This window comes from Kogia breviceps, chromosome 8, assembly GCF_026419965.1.
Source record: "Kogia breviceps isolate mKogBre1 chromosome 8, mKogBre1 haplotype 1, whole genome shotgun sequence".
Taxonomy (NCBI): domain Eukaryota; kingdom Metazoa; phylum Chordata; class Mammalia; order Artiodactyla; family Physeteridae; genus Kogia; species Kogia breviceps.
Genome location: NC_081317.1, coordinates 93,882,146 through 93,901,524, shown reverse-complemented (window position 1 = coordinate 93,901,524; position 19,379 = coordinate 93,882,146). Strand labels below are relative to the sequence as shown.

The following is a 19,379-nucleotide window of genomic DNA, read 5'->3' as shown; positions in this document are numbered from 1 at the left end:
GCAAAAGTGCTTGTTTTTTACCGTTTTGCTTTGTGTCCAATCCCATTAACCCCATCATAGTTTTTATTTCAAATAATGCGTTTGAATGTTATGAAATTAAGAGTGTTAAAAACATATCTTTTTTTTTTTTTGTGGTACGCAGGCCTCTCACTGTTGTGGCCTCTCCCGTTGCGGAGCACAGGCTCCAGATGCACAGGCTCCGTGGCCATGGGTCACGGGCCCAGCCGCTCCGCGGCATGTGGGATCTTCCCAGACCGGGGCACAAACCCGTGTCCCCTGCATCAGCAGGCGGATTCTCAACCACTGCGCCACCAGGGAAGCCCAACATATCTTTAAATGATTGTATTCATTGTTTTACTCTAGACAATACCTTAAGCCATACATACATGCTTTGTGAAAAAACTTTTTTCCATGTAATTGATGTATTAGAATTCAACATAACACAGTGAAAATAATCATTTAATCTGCTTTATTAATTTAACTCTGGTTTGTATATCTTTTTTAGTTTAACTTATCTTCTTACCCCACTAGATCCACAAGAAGGCACTGTGGTGGTTCTCCCAGCAGAGTCTCAACAGCTTTTGGTCCAGCTTGTATATTTTCTACCTAGTCTGCCTGCTGATTTGCTTTCTCGGTTAAGTCGTTGCTGTATTATGGGAAGACTCAGTTCAAGTTTGGCTGCCATGCTTATCGGGATACTGCACATGAGGTAGCATGCTCAAGTGAGCTGTATTTTAAGTGTATAATCTTCCCCCCCACCCTGTGTCCTTTTACTGGCAATTCATGAACTACAGAGGCTTTTTAAAATACTGCTCCTCCCTTCATTTGCTCTTAATGCAACAGTTAAAACTGTGATACTGTTATTAGATAGAGGAAGTTCACTAGAGTAAGACTGTTTCACGTTATTTGTTTAGTGACTTGTGTAGGTGGATTGGAATAAGGGTTAAAATTATCAAAAGTATGCAGTAAGGGTTCAGTGGCAGGTGAGAGTACTGTGCTTAAAACCTTCGGTGTTAAGAAATGGCAGTACAGACCTTCCTTTCTGGAAGGGAGCTCAGAATTTAATGTAGCTGACAAAATAAGTTTGTAGACTCAGACAAGGAATCACTTGAAATATCTTCGTGTGTGAGTGTGTGTGTGTGTGTGTGTGTGTGTGTGTGTGTGTGGCAAAATATATATAACATAAAACTTACCATTTTAACCAGTTTTAGGTATACAGTTAAAACTGTTCAGTGGCATTAAGTACATTCATATTGTTCTGCAACCAGCACCACTATTCATCTCCAGAACTTTTCATCATCCCAAACTGAAATTCTGTGCTAATCATTTCCCCTTCGCCTAGCCCCCGTTTACCACTGTTTTATCTTCATGATTTTGATTATTCTAGGTAACCTCATAAAAATGGAATCATACAATATTTTCCTTTTGTGTTTTGCTTATTTCACTCAGTGTAACTTTTCAGGGTTCATCCATATTGTAGCATGTTTCACGGTTTCCTTTTTTAAGTCTGAATATTCAATATTCCATTGTATTCCATTATACCACATTTTGTTTATTCATCTGTTGATGGACTCTTGGTTGTTTCTACCCTTTGGCTGTGGTGAATAATGCTGCTGTGAACACTGGTGTACAGATACCTGTTTGATGTACAGATACCTGTTTGAATCCTTTTAATTCTTTTGGCTATATACCCAGAAGTGGAATTGCCAGATCATATGGTTATCTGTTTAATTTTTCAAGGAACTGCCATACTGTTTTCCATAGTGACTGTACCATTTTACTCTGAAACGTCTTATAGCTAATAGTGTTTCGTATTGCGAGTGTTCAAAATATTCTTAAAAATTTCATGTCTGTCAACCCTCAGAATGGGAGAAAATAGTTGCAAATGAAGCAGCTGACAAAGGATTAATCTCCAAAATTTATAAGCAACTCATGCAGCTCAATAACAAAAAAACAAACAACCCAATCCAAAAATGGGCAGAAGACCTAAATAGACAGTTCTCCAAAGAAGATATACAGATTGCCAACAAACACATGAAAGAATGCTCAACATCATTAATCATTAGAGAAATGCAAATCAAAACTACAGTGAGATATCATCTCACACCAGTCAGAATGGCCATCATCAAAAAATCTAGAAACAATAAATGCTGGAGAGGGTGTGGAGAAAAGGGAACCCTCTTGCACTGCTGGTGGGAATGTAAATTGATACAGCCACTGTGGAGAACAGTATGGAGGTTCCTTAAAAAACTAAAAATAGAACTACCATATGACCCAGCAATCCCACTACTGGGCATATACCCTGAGAAAACCATAATTCAAAAAGAGTCATGTACCAAAATGTTCATTGCAGCTCTATTTACAATAGCCAGGACATGGAAGCAACCTAAGTGTCCATCAACAGATGAATGGATAAAGAAGATGTGGCACATATATACAATGGAATATTACTCTGCCATAAAAAGAAATGAAACAGTTATTTGTAATGAGGTGGATAGACCTGGAGTCTGTCATACAGAGTGAAGTAAGTCAGAAGGAGAAAAACAAATACCGTCTGCTAACACATATATGGAATCTAAGAAAAAAAAATGTCATGAAGAGACTAGGGGTAGGATGGGAATAAAGACACAGACCTACTAGAGAATGGACTTGAGGATATGGGGAGGGGGAAGGGTGGGCTGTGACGAGGTGAGAGAGAGGCCTGGACATATATACACTACCAAATGTAAAATAGATAGCTAGTGGGAAGCAGCTGCATAGCACAGGGAGATCAGCTCGGTGCTTTGTGACCACCTAGAGGGGTGGGATAGGGAGGGTGGGAGGGAGGGAGACGCAAGAGGGAAGAGATATGGGAACATATTTATGTGTATAACTGATTCACTTTGTTGTAAAGCAGAAACTAACACACCGTTGTAAAACAGTTATACTCCAGTAAAGATGTTAAAAAAATTTCATGTCTGTATCAGGCATGGTACTTTAGTATTCAGCAATATTTGTTACTGATTGTGGCCTATGGACAGGGTCTGATACGGTTTTAGGCAGAACTGAAAACTTAAAGACTAGCTTCCTTTTGGCTTCTTGTACAGATCCCCTATCCCAGTTCAATAGGAGTAGCTCACATTATTAGTAGATTTTCTTTAGCTTTGTTTGGCAGTCTCTTCATACCAGTATAGGACATATGTTTGAATGTTGTCACCCAGAGTGTGCTTCATAACTGATGATAACATTTCCTTTTATCAAAAGAGAGCTGTTTGCACTGTGTTGTTTGTATGTGAAAATTCAAGGTTTATTTCTGTGTTCATGTGCATTAAAGGAAGAGGTCTTAATTTGAAGTACTCTAAACATTTATTAGTTTCCCATGTTTTCCTTTCTTAGAAATTAAAAAACAAAACAAAACAAAAAACCCAAAGCCCTGCTCTTTGTCTAGTGCAGCACTTAATGCTAGGCCTTTAAAGAAATATTATTTCTTTCCTTATAAATTAAGTGGTTTCAAGTTAATAAAACTTCCAGTGGAGGGCACTGTTCCTTTGATATAACTATTGGAGGCTCTGTTTTAACATTCATTTAAAAGCACCTTTTGAACACTTCTTGAAATTGATTCTCTTTGGAAGCTATATTTAATATCTTTATCAGTTATGATTGACATGCTTAATAACTTTTGTCAAGGATTTTTTCAAAAGTTTTTTTTTACTTTTTTCTTTTTGTGGATTTGTGGTGAGTATTGAGAAAATCTATTAATTTACAAATAACGGTCATAGGGGTTTATAATTATTAAGAGCAGAATGTCATTGTAGTTAAAAGTCCACTAAGTTAAATTTTGCTTTTTAGTATTTGCACAGTCTGTTAGTAGACTTTGCTTTCTGTAGATGTATTGTTTATATTCAAATTAATCTCTCTTAAAAAATAAAACAAAATTGGGACTTTTCAACTTTCTTAGGCCAGTGGCATTATTATTGTATCACTTTTCCTAGATTTAGAATTTAAGAATTTAAGAATATTTCTTTAGAAATAACCTGGGTCATTTCATATGTTTAGTTTTCTCTTCAAAATATCCCTTTCTGTCCCTGATCATGACTATAAACTAGCCAGCTTTTTCATTATCTCCCACCTGTACTATTATAGCAAGTAGTCTTGCTTCTTAGTCCCATGTATTTTGTGCACTGTTGCCAGATTAATTTTCCTGAAATGTTCCTTTAATCATTTCTGATTTTCATCTTTTACATTAATTGGACTGTGAGATCTAGTTCACTTCAGATATTGTAGTTCTGATGCTCTGCTGTCTCTATCTGAGAGACTTTAAGAGCAGGTTACCAGCAAAGAGTATCAGTGTGTTCCATGTGTGAAAAACTCATCAGCTAAAAAACCATTGGTGTTCATTTTATCTTTTAAGAAGTGTACTTAGAATTCCTGCTCCTACCGTTTTTACCATCTACTTAGAGCTTTTTTGAGTTTGATTTTTCCCCCCATCTGTGTTGTTCTACTGGCCTTTACTCATGCCTTATCCTCTCTGCTCTTAGTTTATTTACAGCTGGGTTGGGGAACATAAGACGTAAATGTGGAAAGGTAATCTACACTGTTAGATAAAAATATCAGAAGGGAGTTCCTGGACTGAGAAATTTGGCTTGGTTTTTAAGTAGCGTGAATATGTGAGCTGTACTCTCAGGAACAGTTCTGGTTAATTCCTTTTTCCCAGCACGTTTAGTAATAGCATCCCCTTTTACTCCCAGAAGTGTTCTGACTTGGACAGTATATATATTCATCATTGTTGTTTTTTGTTTATTTTATTTTATTTTATTTTATTTTTGGCTGTGTTGGGTCTTCGTTGCTGCACACGGGCTTTTCTCTGGTTGCGGTGAGCAGGGGCTACTCTTCGTTGCAGTGCACGGGCTTCTCACTGCGGTGGCTTCTCTTGTTGCAGAGCATGGGCTCTAGGCACGTAGGCTTCAGTAGTCGTGGCACACAGGCTCAGTAGTTGTGGTGCACGGGCTTAGTTGCTTCATGGCATGTGGGATCTTCCCGGACCAGGCCTCGAACCCGTGTCCCCTGCATTGGTAGGCGGATTCTTAACCACTGCGCCACCAGGGAAGCCCCCTCATCATAGTTTTAAGGACAGTGTGATATATTGCTTGTCTTTTGTCCAAACTAGACTCTTAAATGGATTTCCTACCCCCTTTAGCCACTGGATGGCACAGTTTTCACTGGGTTCAAGAGGATATTAGTTTGTTTTCTGATCACCATTTTGTACTCCTTTCCATTGAGCATCTCTGATGTTTTATAACCTCTTAGCTTGTGATATTCCCTCCATAGCCTTTTGCTTATTGTGGAAATGATAATCAGAAGAGTGTTTCCATTATTTTTAACTCCCAAACTTTTAAGAATGTTAATAAATACAATTATTTCATAGGTAAAAAATTTTTAGTGCTTCTAGTTGAATTAGAAATTCCTAATTTTGTGTGACATTTATTCAGATTTCTGTGATAAAAATTTGTAGTCTCAGCTTGTTGGATCTGATCATTCTCACCTTTTTTAAAAAAATTTTTTTCCTATATCCATGGTTAACATTTGCTCTATTCTTTCTTAGACTTACCTTGAAGAGAGTTTTTAAAGGAGTCACTGGAAACTGATCTTATAGCAGGAACCAGATAATCCTCATTTAATGAGAAGCTGCTGTACATTTAGCTATCCCCTGGAGTCCTCTACCAGTACTTCAGCCACAATATTGTGAAGTAGACCTAGTTACAACTTTGAAAAGAATAGGAACACATAGTTATCTTAGAGTGGCTTTAAATTGAAGTATTCTTTGCCTAATTAAGATACTTTTGCTTAGGTAGGAAGCAGGAACTTGTTTAAACTTAACTCATTTATGTAAGCAAGGTAAGATTTTATAAAAATCAAGCAGTAGCAGCTGAACGTACTACTGAAAAAGCAAAACATTATCTTGGCTCCTTGAGTCTGATTTGCAAGTGGTGTGGAAAATTTTTTAAGTTTGTACAATATTTGTGGACCAATTATGCTTTTCAGTGAAACTTGACATAAATATAAATGTTAGAAGTTACATTTTCCATATTGTACTTGAACCCTTATATATAAAGTTAATACATACTGTGGATTTTAAGCTATTAAATTAGACTTGTTTTCTATAAAGAAAAATGGTTATATATACTGTGCTTTATTCTTGAGTCTTCAAGTGGTCACTTCTCGTAATAGTTCTCCCATTGTTTATTATATAGATCATCATTTTCTGGATGGAAGTCTTCAGTTAAAGACTGGTTGATGAGTGATGTGGACTATTTCAGCTTCTTATTTTCAACACTTACAGGTAACCACTGCCAAGTTAAGGAAAGGAAAAAAGCCTAGTATGAAGATTCTCCTGAGATTTACTCTCATACCTGTTTGGCTCTAAGTATTTTTTTTTTAAAAATTTATCTATTTATTTATTTATGGCTGTGTTGGGTCTTCGTTTCTGTGCGAGGGCTTTCTCTAGTTGTGGCAAGCGGGGGTCACTCTTCCTTGCGGTGCACGGGCCTCTCACTATCGCAGCCTCTCTTGTTGCAGACCACAGGCTCCAGATGCACAGGCTCAGTAATTGTGGCTCACGGGCCCAGTTGCTCCGCGGCATGTGGGATCTTCCCAGACCAGGGCTCAAACCCGTGTCCCCTGCATTGGCAGGCAGATTCTCAACCACTGCGCCACCAGGGAAGCCCTGGCTCTAAGTTTTGAACCCCATCGCATACTTTAAAAGTTGATGAACAGAATAGCCATTTTAAACATGTTTGAAATGTTTAACATGATAGGAAGAGTATCAGCTTTCAATTAGCCATTTTTTGCATTCCACTGACCTCAAAGCAAAATTAGTAAAATGAATCTAGAAATGTTATAAGTTTGATTTCTAAGTATTATTACTATTGTTTTAAATGATGTACTGTCTCAGTATTTTTGTTTTGTACTTGGATGATGAAGATGAGAATTTTTGAAATTTTTTGAAGACTTGAAATTTGGAGACCTAATTAATAAGTCACAATCCAAAAAGAACTTGACAGGTTCTGATAAGGAGCTGAATCTAGCAAGATAAATATTATATAAAAGATAAAAGTAGGGCTTCCCTGGTGGCGCAGTGGTTGAGAGTCTGCCTGTCGATGCCGGGGACATGGGTTCGTGCCCCGGTCTGGGAGGATCCTACATGCCGCGGAGCGTCTGGGCCCATGAGCCATGGCTGCTGAGCCTGCATGCCCGCATACCGAAAAAAAAAAAAAAAAAAAAAAAAAGATAAAAGTAGACTCCTGCATGTTTATTTGATAGTTTTGGATGTACACATTTGAGATGGAGGTGAAGGCTTTATGTTTTAATAGTATTGGTCAAAAGGTTTAGTGGTTTTAGGAAACTCATTAGGAATCAGTAGTGGGGTGTGGCTTCCAAATTAGATGATCACTCTCTAGGGTGTGTTCGTGGAAATAGAGTGATCTGAAAACATCAGAGCAGGTAGCTAGGGTCAGACCACATTGCAAGTATTCTGATCATTCCAAGAGCTATCTTTCAGGAGGGACTTTGGCAAGTTGTCTGTATAGGTCAGGCCAAGTGTAATAGAGGCGGTAAGAGAATCAGAAATTTTATTATGTAAGGTATGGTTGAAGGAACTGCATTGTCGAAAAAAAGACTTAGGAGGGATGGAGTAGTTTTAAAACGTTTGAAGGGCTATTATGTAAGAGAATATAGAGTTTGGTATATGTATGAATGAGTATATTATTTTACTTGTTCAATAGCTTTTTTATTTTTTTTTTCCAATAGCTTTTTTAAACCTACCATTAATTAGAACGATTATGCCTTTCAGTTATTTAAGTAAAGGTGATAATGCCCCCAATATTAGGGGTAAAACCTGTTTCTTGCTGTATTACAGATTGAGTCAGTTTACATCCTTTGTGAACATAATTATATGAATTTTACTACATTACATTGCTAGCATTTCATTTTTTAAAATACTACACATGAAATACAGAAATTCAGAGGAGACAAGGTAACTTGAAGAATTTAACTTGAAGATACATATCTGTTTTTAAAAAATTAATAAAGAATGTCACTTGCTTTGTGATTTATTCATTTATTTATTGGCTTTCTTTATACCCATATTAGGGTTTTCAAAAGAGGAGCTGACTTGGCTTCAGAGCCTTCGAGGAGTTCCTCATGTCATCCAGACGCAGCTTTCCCCTGTGCTGCTTTACCTTACTGACTTGGATCAATTTTTACACCATTGGGATGTAACAGAGGTAATTGTCCATTTTAAAAGAAACTTATAATTATTAGAATTCAGTTAATCAACCACCAACAGTTGCTGTATGTTAGGGTTGCCTTGTGTAAGATACTTTTAGAGATTCAGAGTAGTATAAAACACAATCCATGTTCTGAAAGTGCTTGTGATCCTTTGATAGGAGATGTATGTTTCTAAAAGAGTATTTTCATTATAAGTTATGCCAATACAATAGAATAAATTAGCAATTTGAACGATAGAGACAAATTTATTTTCTTTTGTCTAGCATAGGGAAGAAAGGTTGGATCCATCTATGGAAAAGAGGAAAGACTTCATAGAAAAGGAAGAATTTGACTTAGGTATTGAAGGATGAATAAGAGTTAGGGGAGGATTTGGTATCCTGAAGGTGGGTTTTTCTAATCAGAAAAGGTTGTTCGGCAGTTCCTTTGGTTTTAAGAATTAGTATGTAGTTTATCAGAGATAAATTTTAAACCCTAATTTCTCCTTAAATTTTTAAGTTCAACTTACAAATCTTATTTTTTAGATAAAATTAATCATTTTAAAGGGAGGCTTTGATTATATTTTATTCCTTTTACAAACTATTTAAAATTTTAAAACTGTTTAAATAACTTAATATATTCACTATTCGTCAAGTAGTTCAGTTTTTTGACAAACCTTCACAAATGTTACAGTAAATCTTAAATATCTAATAAATTTATATAAGTATGATAAATCTTAATATCTTTAAGTTTCGGTACTGTTTATAGTGAAATTCAAATTAAAACCACAAGTCTAAATTAATTATTGATATGTTTTTAATTGGAATTACAGGGCTGATCTTTTACCCTAATAGTCAAAATTGTCTTCTGTGTTACAAATATGTAAACTAAATATGTAAAAACATCCTACCTGTTAATACTAAGGATTTGAGTCTCTGAAAACATGTATCTGTTAGTTAATTTCTGTTGTTTATTTCTTCAGTTTCTTTCCTTGCATTGGAAAGGTACTTGCCCAGTAGGCATGCTTGTGTCATCCCAAATAATTTTGGTTTGAACCTTGCAAATTCTGAGGTTATATTCTCTGCTGGCCAGTTTTTTTTTTTAATGATTCAGAAGGTTTCTGGTTAGGACACTGACTATATATTCTTTTCTTGTAACTCCTAATTGCTAGGCCATAAGCTTTTTTTTTTTTTTTTTTAACTGCTTTGTCAGTGTTCTCAACAAAGTAGTCTCCAGAACCTACATCTGGTTTGTTGCTGTACCAATTGATTTTATTAAAATCAACTGATCTATTTACTACTACTTTCATTCTGTTCCTGAATACTCTTCATGTTCTTCCTGTCCCTTAGGGCTATACCTTTTGTAGATGTTTAATACATTTCTCATGGTTTTGTTTGACTTTGATCATAATACTTAAGTCATGCCAATGACACTTTGTTCTTTTTATTATCCTGGTGCCTATATATATGAACATATATAGGCTTTCAAAAAATAGTGGATTTTAAAAAGTGAAAAATAATGAATTGGATAGCCAACCTAATTATTTAATATCTGAAATTTTATATTAATCCATAGTAAGTGAAGAGAGCTAAGAAAGACTGAGATTGAGGCCTTGAATACTAGATTGGGAAGTTTAGGTTTGCCAGCAGTAGTATTGGTAGTTGTTTTGTAGGACAGACTGTTAAACTGTATCATGCTGTATTGGAAAGACCATTTTATGAGGATAAGTGGGCCCCAGATTCCCGGCATAGATTTGTTAGTGTCTAGGTTGGTAACTTGGACAACTCCATTAATCTTTCTCTGACAATTACATTATCTGTGTAAAGCCAAGACACAATTGTCATGAAAATGTGATCAGTTATATTTCTGAGTGTACATTTGGCAAGAACATATATTAAACTTCAAGGTTGCTGTCTTTGAAATGTTGACATACATTAGAAAAAATCTGAAAGTTTTGGTTTTAGTTTTTGAAATTCTTAAGTCAAGATTTCAGTTTTATTTTGGATAAAATTTGCCATATTTAAGTTGGCCTCTTCATGTGAAATTATTTGAAATATATAGTTTTTGACAGCCTTAGTATAAAAATTTATTTTTCTAATTTTTTTTTGGAGTGGGTATTATCGCAAAGTACAATTTAGAAGAATAGAAGGATAATAGTAAAAAGTGTTCCTCCATTCCCTATCTCCCAGCCATCCATTTTCCCTCCCTAGTTTCTAAATGTAGTCTTTTTTTAAAAAAAAAAAATTTTTATTGGAGTATAGTTGCTTTACAGTGTTGTGTTAGTTTCTGCTGTACAGTAAAGTGAATCAGTTATACGTATACATATATCCCCTCTTTTTTAGATTTCCTTCCCATTTAGGTCACCACAGAGCATTGAGTAGAGTTCCCTGTGCTATACAGTAGGTTCTCATTAGTTATCTAGTTTATACACAGTAGTGTATATATGTCAATCCCAGTCTCCCAATTCATCCCACCCTCCCTTCCCCCCTTGGTATCCCTAAGTTTGTTCTCTACATCCGTGTCTCTGTTTCTGCTTTGCCAGTAAGTTCATCTGTACCATTTTTCTAGATTCCACATAAAGCAATATTATAGATTCGTTTTTCTGACTTACTTCACTCTGTATGACAGTCTCTGTCTATCCATGTCTCTGTAAATGGCTCTGTTTCATTCCTTTTTATGGTTAAGTAATATTCCATTGTATACATGTACCACATCTTCTTATCCATTCCTCTGTTGATGGACATTTAGGTTGCTTCCGTGTCCTGGCTATTGTAAATAGTACTGCAGTGAACATTGGGGTGCATGTATCTTTTTGAATTATGGTTTTCTCCAGCTATATGCCCAGGAGTAGTATTGCTGGGTCATATGGTAGTTCTATTCTTAGTTTTTTTAAGAACCTCCATACTGTTCTCCATAGTGGCTGTACCAATTTACATTCCCACCAGTAGTGTGTAAGGGTTTCCTTCACATCCTCTCCAGCATTTATCGTTTCTAGGATTTTTGATGATGGCCATTCTGACCGGTGTTAGGTGATACCTCATCTAAATGTATTGTTTTAGGTAACTTCTGTGTCGTCACAAATAATTACATGTATTCTTTTGGTTTTCTCCTTTTATAGAAATAACATACTCTGTACACTGATCTGGATCTCGCAGTTTTCACTTAGTATATTTGCGATCATTTCTTCTGAAAGAATTGTATGACCTTGCCATTAATGATGGAAATAGTAATTAACAGGGAAAGATCACAAAGGGAGAAGGAATCTCTAGACAGAGATACTATTTCCAAATGGAGATGTCTATTCCAGAACCAATGAAAGGTTTTAAGGTTAATTTTGTGATTTATAAAATTTTGAATGGTTTTAAAAGTTATTTTTTAAATAAGTTCTGAAGGATAATAATAAAACATTAATCTAGTTTAAGAAATAGAATGTTTTTCATTATTTTTGAAACCCCTGTGTGCTTTTCCCCTCTCCCTTTAGGGTAATACTGTCTTAAATTTTATCATACTCTTGTTCCTTTATAGTTTTACCATATTAGCATGGAACTCCAAACCATATTGTTTAGTTTTACATGTTATTGAACTTTTTAAAAGTGAAATCTTTTTTAGTAATTTCCTTTTTTTTTCATTCAGTATACTCTCTAAGATACTCATGTTAATGTGTAAGCAGTTCATTCTTTTTCATTGCTGTGTAGCATTCCATTGTAATCAGATATCATGATTGATTGTTTTTCATAGTTTCAGTATTTTTTTTCATAGTTTCAGTATTTTTATCACTCCATTTTTATCTCCACTTTTGGCATGTTAGCTTTGCCTCTTATGTTTTTAACCATTTGCTCTTCAAGTTAATACAACCTACCTTCTATATTGTACCGCTTCGTGTCATAATGTAGTGTGTAATGACGTGTGAGGTTATTCTCATTTTTGTTTCTCTGTATGTAATGTGTGTTTTTTCTCTACATGCTTTTTGTTTTACAAGTTTTAAAGATTTTTCCTTTTATCACAGTTTTTCCAGCAGTTTGATTATATTAATACCCTTTTTTTTTCAATGCTTTGAAATGTCAAATGAGTAATTTTGTTCTCGTTTATTTTTAAACTATTTGCAGAGACAACACAAAATTATATAATGTTACATTTATTTTAACCTACACTTCTTCCTTCATAAGGTTACTTGTCAACATTTCACTAACATTGTACAATTTTAAACTGAGAAGAAGGACAAAGTTGCAAGTGTGACAATTTATAAGGAATAGATTAAGTGACAGCTGTAACTAGAATCAGATTATTTTAATACTTCCCAGGAAGTGTATAATTTACAAAATACATTTTAATGATGTTAAGAAGATAGCAGGAGGAATTATTTGCTTAGTCAAATAATTTCTTTCACTTAGTAATATTTATTTAAGGTTCCTCCATGTGTTTACATGACTTCATAGCTCATTTCCTTTTAGCACTGAATAATATTCCATTGTCTGGTTATATCAGTTTAATCCATTTACCTACTGAAGGACATCTTGATTACTTTCAAAATTTGGCAGTTGTGAATAAAGCAGCTATAAATATCTGTGTGTAGGTTTTTGTGTAGACATAAGGTTTCAACTCCTTTGGTTAAATACTAAGGAGAGCAGTTGCTGGATCATATGGTAAGAGTATATTTAATATTGTAAAAAACCACCAAACATATTTCCAAAGTGCTGTACCATTTTGTATTTCCACCAGCAGTAAATGAGAATTTCTGTTGCCCCACATCCTTGCTAGTATTTGGTATTGTCAGTGTTCCAGATTTTGGTCATTCTAATAGGTGTGTAGTGGTATCTCATAATTGTTTTAATTTGCATTTTCCTGATAACATATGATGTGGAGTATTTTTTCATAGGCTTATTTGCCATGTGTCTTCTTTGGTGAGGTGTCTTTTATGGTCTTCGGCTGATTTTAATATTAGGTTATTTTCTTATTGTTGGATTTTAAGAGTTCTTTGACTATTTTGGATTTTCTCCTAATCTGTGGCTTATCTTTTCAGACTCTTGACATTGTCTTTCACAAAACAAAAGTTGTTAATTTTAATGACATCCAACTTATCAGTTATTTCATTCATGCATTGTGCCTTTAGTGTTGTATCTAAAAAGTCATCATACTCAGGGTCATCTACGTTTTTCCTCCTATGTTATCTTCTAAGAGTTTTATAGTTTTGCATTTTACATTTAGGTCTGTTGGGATCCATTTTGAGTTAATTTTTGTGAAGGGTTGAAGGGGTTGAAGGTCTGTGTCTAGATTCATTTTTTTTTTTTCGTTTGGATGTCCAGTTATTACAGCACCATTTGTTGAAAAGACAATCTTTGCTCTATTGTCAAAGATCAGTTGACTATGTGGGTCTCTTTCTGTTTCATGTATTTATTTATCCTTTTGCCAGTAGCACACTGTTTTGATTACTGTAGCTTTATAGTAATTTTTGAAATTGGTTAGTGTTAGTCCTTCAAATTGTTCTTCTCCTTCAATATATATTGGCTATTCTGGGTCTTTTGCCTCTTTGTATAAACTTTAGAATTAGTTCATGGTTCTCCACAAGATGACTTGGTAAGATTTTGGTTGGATTTATGTTGAATGTATAGATCATGTTGGGAAGAACTGACATCTTGACAATATTCAGTTTTCCTATCCATGAACATGGAATATCCTCCATTTATTTAGTTCTCTGGTTTTGTTCATCAGAGTTTTTTAGTTTTCTTCATATAGACCTTATATATATTTTATTAGATTTATACCTAAATATTTCATTTTTTGGGGGGTGCTAATGTAAATCATATTATGTTTTTAATTTCAAATTCCGTTTGTTCATTGCTGATATTTAGGGAAGCTGTTTGACTTTTATATATTAATGTTGTATCCTGCAACCTTGCTATAATTGCTTATTAGTTCCAGGATTTTTTTCTGATGATTGTTTCAGATTTTCTACAAAGATGACCATGTGATCTGTGAACAAAGACCATCCAGTGAATTTTAAATTTTAGATAATGGTTTTTTTTTTTTTTAATCTTTATTGTAGTATCATTGCTTTACAGTGGTGTGTTGGTTTCTGCTTTATAACAAAGTGAATCAGTTATACATATATCCCCATATCTCTTCCCTCTTGCATCTCCCTCCCTCCCATCCTCCCTATCCCACCCCTCTAGGTGGTCACAGAGCACCGAGCTGATCTCCCTGTGCTATGCAGCTGCTTCCCACTAGCTATCTGTTTTACATTTGGTAGTGTATATATGTCCATGCCACTCTCTCACTTTGTCCCAGCTTACCCTTCCCCCTCTCCATATCCTCAAGTGTATTCTCTAGTAGGTCTGTGACTGATAATGGGTTTTTTAATCTCAACTTTTTTGGTTCATCTTGTTTCTCTTACATTCATTTTTCTTTAGCTACTTGAGTATATTTATAATAGTTGTTTTAAAGTTCTTGCCTGCTAATTCCGTCATCTCTTTTGATTGCTTTTTCCCCTGGTTATGTGGCACATTTTCATGTTTTTAGCATGTCTAGTAGTTTTTTTTTTTTTTGTGGTACGTGGGCCTCTCACTGTTGTGGCCTCTCCCGTTGCGGAGCACAGGCTCTGGACGTGCAGGCTTAGCGGCCATGGCTCACGGGCCCAGCTGCTCCGCGGCATGTAGGATCTTCCCGGACTGGGGCACGAACCCGTGTCCCCTGCATCGGCAGGCGAATTCTCAACCACTGTGCCACCAGGGAAGCCCCAGATTTTGTTGTTTTTTAAAGAGTGTTTTGCTTTGTTCTGGCAGGCAGTCAAGTTATTTGAGTTATCACCTTTATCCTTTAGAGTCTTGTTTTAAAATTTTGTTGGGGTGGTTTATTAGAGAAAGTAACCTTTAGTAAGGCAAGGATTAGCAGACTACAGCCTGTAGGCCAAATCTTGGTGGCCCTATTTTTGTGCCATCCTTGAGCTAAGAGCAGGGTTTACTTTTTTTTTTTTAAGAAAAATATTTATTTATTTATTTAGGCTGTGCCGGGTCTTAGTTGTGGCATGCAGGATCTTTTTTAGTTGTGGCATGTGGACTTCTTAGTTGTGGCAGGCGAACTCTTAGTTGTGGCATGCATGCAGGATCTAGTTCCCTGACCAGGGATTGAACCCAGGCCTCTTGCATTAGGAGTGCAGAGTCTTACCCACTGGACCACCAGGGAAGTACCTGTTTACATTTTTTTGACAGTTGTTAAAACAGAAAAAAACCCAAGAATATGTGGCAGAATCTGTTTGTGACCTGCAAAACCTAAAATATTTATTCTTTGGCCTTTTACAGAAAAAGTTTGCTAACTCCTGCCCTAGTGCTAATTTAGCTCTACTATTAATAGGTTCTCTTTCTGAGTATCATCTGAATGACCTGGTTGTTCTGTGAAGACACTCCATGCTGGCTGGTTAGAACTCAAACATCTCTCTTCCCTGTTTGAGCTTTGGGAATTCTTTTCTCACAACTCTGCTGCTTCTTTGGCCATGTGGAATTTCATCACCTCGTGCATGTACAGCTTTTTATTCGTCAACATAGGAGACTGGAGCTGTCTCTCAGGCAAAGAGGATAAGAATTTGGCTTTGTCACATGGCCTCTCTTGGAGAATAGAGAATCCATTCAACCTTTTGACCATCTTGCTGAGCTGAATTGAGAAAATAGGAGACTCAAGAGGCCTCTGAGGGGCCTGATCCCCTCCAGCATTTCCCAAATTCTTAAGCTGCAAAAGCAGAGGGGCTTAAAAGCTAAGCCAGTAACCTCTGTGACTCATGGTCCTAAGGAAACAATGATTAGTTTAAGTTGCTGGCCTGGAAGTGGGTTGGGTCTTCAGTGTACACATAAGCTCTCATAGCAGACTCTTTTTTTTCTTTTTTTAAATTTATTTTTGGCTGCATTGGGTCTTCGTTGCTGTGTGTGGACTTTCTCTAGTTGCAGCGAGTGGGGGCTACTCTTTGTTGTGGTGCTCGGGCTTCTCATTGCAGTGGCTTCTCTTGTTGGGAGCACGGGCTCTAGGCACTTGGGCTTCAGTAGTTGTGGCTCTAGAGAGTAGACTAAGTAGTCGTGGCACACGGGATTAGTTGCTCTGCGGCATATGGAATCTTCCCGGACCAGGGGTTGAATCTGTGTCCCCTGCATTGGCAGGCAGATTTTTAACCACTGTGCCACCAGGGGAGCCCCTCATTGTAGACTGTTAAAGGCTGTACTTTAGTAATGGGGACACACACATACATAACATGAATATAGATTAAAGGAGAATTTCACGAAACAGTTGCTGAGGACCTCTGAAAACATTGAAAACCATAAAACATTACTGAGAGATATTAAAGATGACCTAAATACATGCAGGGATATATAATGTTCCTGGATTGGGAGACTCCAATATTGTACAAATAATAGCTCTCTCTAAATTAATCTATAGTATAGATTCAGTGTAATCCAGATCAAAGTCAGAGCAAATGTTTTTGTGGAAATTGGAAAGGTGATTCTAAAATTTCTATTGAAGTACAGAGGAACAAGAATAACAAGAAAGTATTGAATAAAAATAAAGCCAGAGGGCTTGTACTATCAAATATCTATTACAAAGCCATGGTAATTAAGCAGTTGAGATAATAGGAAAAAAGCAAGTGGGGCACAAAAGGACTCTGAACACAAACATGCTTCCAATATTAGGGAACCCTTGGGTGGTCTTTAGAGACAGCTTGGTTGAAGTGAGTTTGTTTCCCCCCACAAAGCATGTACGTAAAGAAATACTGGGGTGGGGCTTCCCTGGTGGCGCAGTGGTTGAGAATCCGCCTGCCGATGCGGGGGACGTGGGTTCGTGCCCCGGTCTGGGAAGATCCCACATGCCGCGGAGCGGCTGGGCCCGTGAGCCGTGGCCGCTGAGCCTGCGCGTCCGGAGCCTGTGCTCCGCGACGGGAGAGGCCACAACAGTGAGAGGCCCGCGTACCGCAAAAAAAAGAAATACTGGGGTGAAGAAAGAGCCCCAGAATAGAGGCAGGTTGTCTATCTCTTTCTTACCGTTTTTATTATTCATTGATAATAGTTGAGACATGGCCAACAGGGGAAAGGTAAAATGTAATCTGCCAAAGGTAAATTTGACGACACTTTCTTAGAACAATTGAGCCCTGTTTTGTAGTGTGAGTATATGAAATTTTCATTCTGTAAATATATTCTGTGATGTAATTTTATTGGTAAGTGAAAGAATCTCTAAATCTGAATTTTAGTATTTTAATAATTATAATTTCTTTCTTTTACTTGCTCTTTTTAACATTTTAATATAGCAATAAAATGATTTTATAAAAAGTGTTAGGTGCATGACATTTCTGTTTATTTCCTGATAAAATTAGGTAGAAAATACTTCAACGTAGAAATTAAATGTACAGAACCTTCTTAAGAAAAATGAAGTTTTATATTTTTAAAAAACCCTTAATTTCCACATTGTACTAAGTTAGCATGCCTGTTCTGGAATTGTGCAATGTGAGGTCAGGGTTCTGAAGTATGCAAGTTTTTGTTAACACTGTAATTGCAGAAGTGAGGATTGCCTGTATGTTTATGTGTGTGTATACATCTATGTGTTTATATTTTTATTTACTTTTACTTTGAAAGATTTTCAAACTTAGAGAAAAATTATAACTACAGGACAAAGAACTTCTGTTTTCTTAGGCTATTTGACAGAATGCCCATACCTCATACTTCAGCATACAGGCATACTTTGTTTTAAAGCACTTTGCAGATACTCTTGTTTTTTACAAAGTGAAGATTTGTGTCAACCCTGCATTGAGGATGTCTGTTGGCATTCATTTTTCCAACAGCATTTGTACACTTCATGTCTCTGTGTCACATTTTGGTAATTTTTGCAATATTTCAAACTTTTTCATTGTTACTATATTTCTTATGGTGATCTGTGATCAGTGATTTTTTTTTTTTTTTCGGTACGCGGGCCTCTCACTGCTGTGGCCTTTCCCATTGTGGAGCACAGGCTCCAGACGCACAGGCTCAGTGGCCATGGCCCACGGGCCCAGCTGCTCCGCGGCATGTGGGATCTTCCCGGACCGGGGCACGAACCCGTGTCCCCTGCATCGGCAGGCGGACTCTCAACCACTGCGCCACCAGGGAAGCCCTGATCAGTGATCTTTGACATTACTATTGTAATTGTTTTGGGGCATCATGAACCATGCCCACATGAGACGGTGAACTTAATAAACGTGTGTGTTCTGACTGCTTCACCAACCAACCATCCCTCATCTCTCTCCCTGTTCCTTGAGACACAACGATACTGCCATTAGGCCAATTAATAACCCTACAATGGCCTATAGGTGTGTTCAAGTGAAAGGAAGAGTTCCACAACTCTTACTTTAAATCAAAAGCTAGAAATGATTATAAGCTTAGTGAGGAAGGCATGTTGAAAGCCAAGATAAGCTGAAATCTAGACCTCTCTGCCAGTTAGCAAAGTTGTGAATGCAAAAGAAAAGTTCTTGAAATTTAAAGTGCTATTTCAGTGAACACAGGAATGATAAGAAAGTGAAACAGCCTTATTGATGACATGGAGAAAGTTTGAGTGGTCTGGATAGAGTATCAGACCACCTACAACATTCCCTTAAGCCAAATGTAGAGCAAAGCCCTAACTCTCTTTGATTCTATGAAGGTTGAGAGAGGTGAGGAAGCTGCAGAAGAAAAGTTTGAAGGTAGCCGAGGTTGGTTCATGAGGTTTAAGGAAAAGAGCTATCTGCATAACATTAAAAGTGCAAGATGAAGCAGCTGATGGAGAAGTTGCAGCAAATTATCCAGAAGATCTAGCTAAGATATTATTGAAGGTGGCTACACTAAACAGCAGGTTTTCATTGTAGACAAAACAGCTTTATATTGGAAGAAGTTGCCATCTAGGACTTTCATAGCTAGAGAGGAGAAGTCAGTGCCTGGTTTCGAAGCTTCAGAGGTCATGCTGACTTGTTAGGGGCTAATGCAGCTGGTAACTTTAAGTTGAAGCCAACACTCATTTACTGTTCTGAAAATCCTAGTGCCCTTAAGAATTATGGACTTCTCTGGTGGTGCAGTGTTAAGAATCCGCCTGCCAATTCAGGGGACATGGGTTTGAGCCCTGGTCTGGGAAGATCCCACATGCCGTGGAGCAACTAAGCC

General features: G+C 36.7%; 1 protein-coding gene and 1 non-coding gene across 3 annotated transcripts in view; one reads left to right on the top strand and one right to left on the bottom strand.

Annotated features, from left to right (window-relative positions):
- TEX10 (testis expressed 10) overlaps positions 1 to 19,379 on the top strand; it is a 56,906-nt gene that overhangs the window by 24,516 nt on the left and 13,011 nt on the right. For both annotated transcript variants that reach the window (XM_059070982.2, XM_059070983.2), the window contains 3 exons: positions 532 to 709; positions 6,231 to 6,319; positions 8,128 to 8,261. In XM_059070982.2, the coding sequence (XP_058926965.1) occupies positions 532 to 709; positions 6,231 to 6,319; positions 8,128 to 8,261 (401 nt within the window). The remainder of the gene's footprint in view (positions 1 to 531; positions 710 to 6,230; positions 6,320 to 8,127; positions 8,262 to 19,379) is intronic.
- On the bottom strand, positions 15,348 to 15,420 carry TRNAR-CCU (transfer RNA arginine (anticodon CCU)). Its single transcript has one exon. It is a non-coding gene; the product is annotated as a tRNA-Arg (tRNA).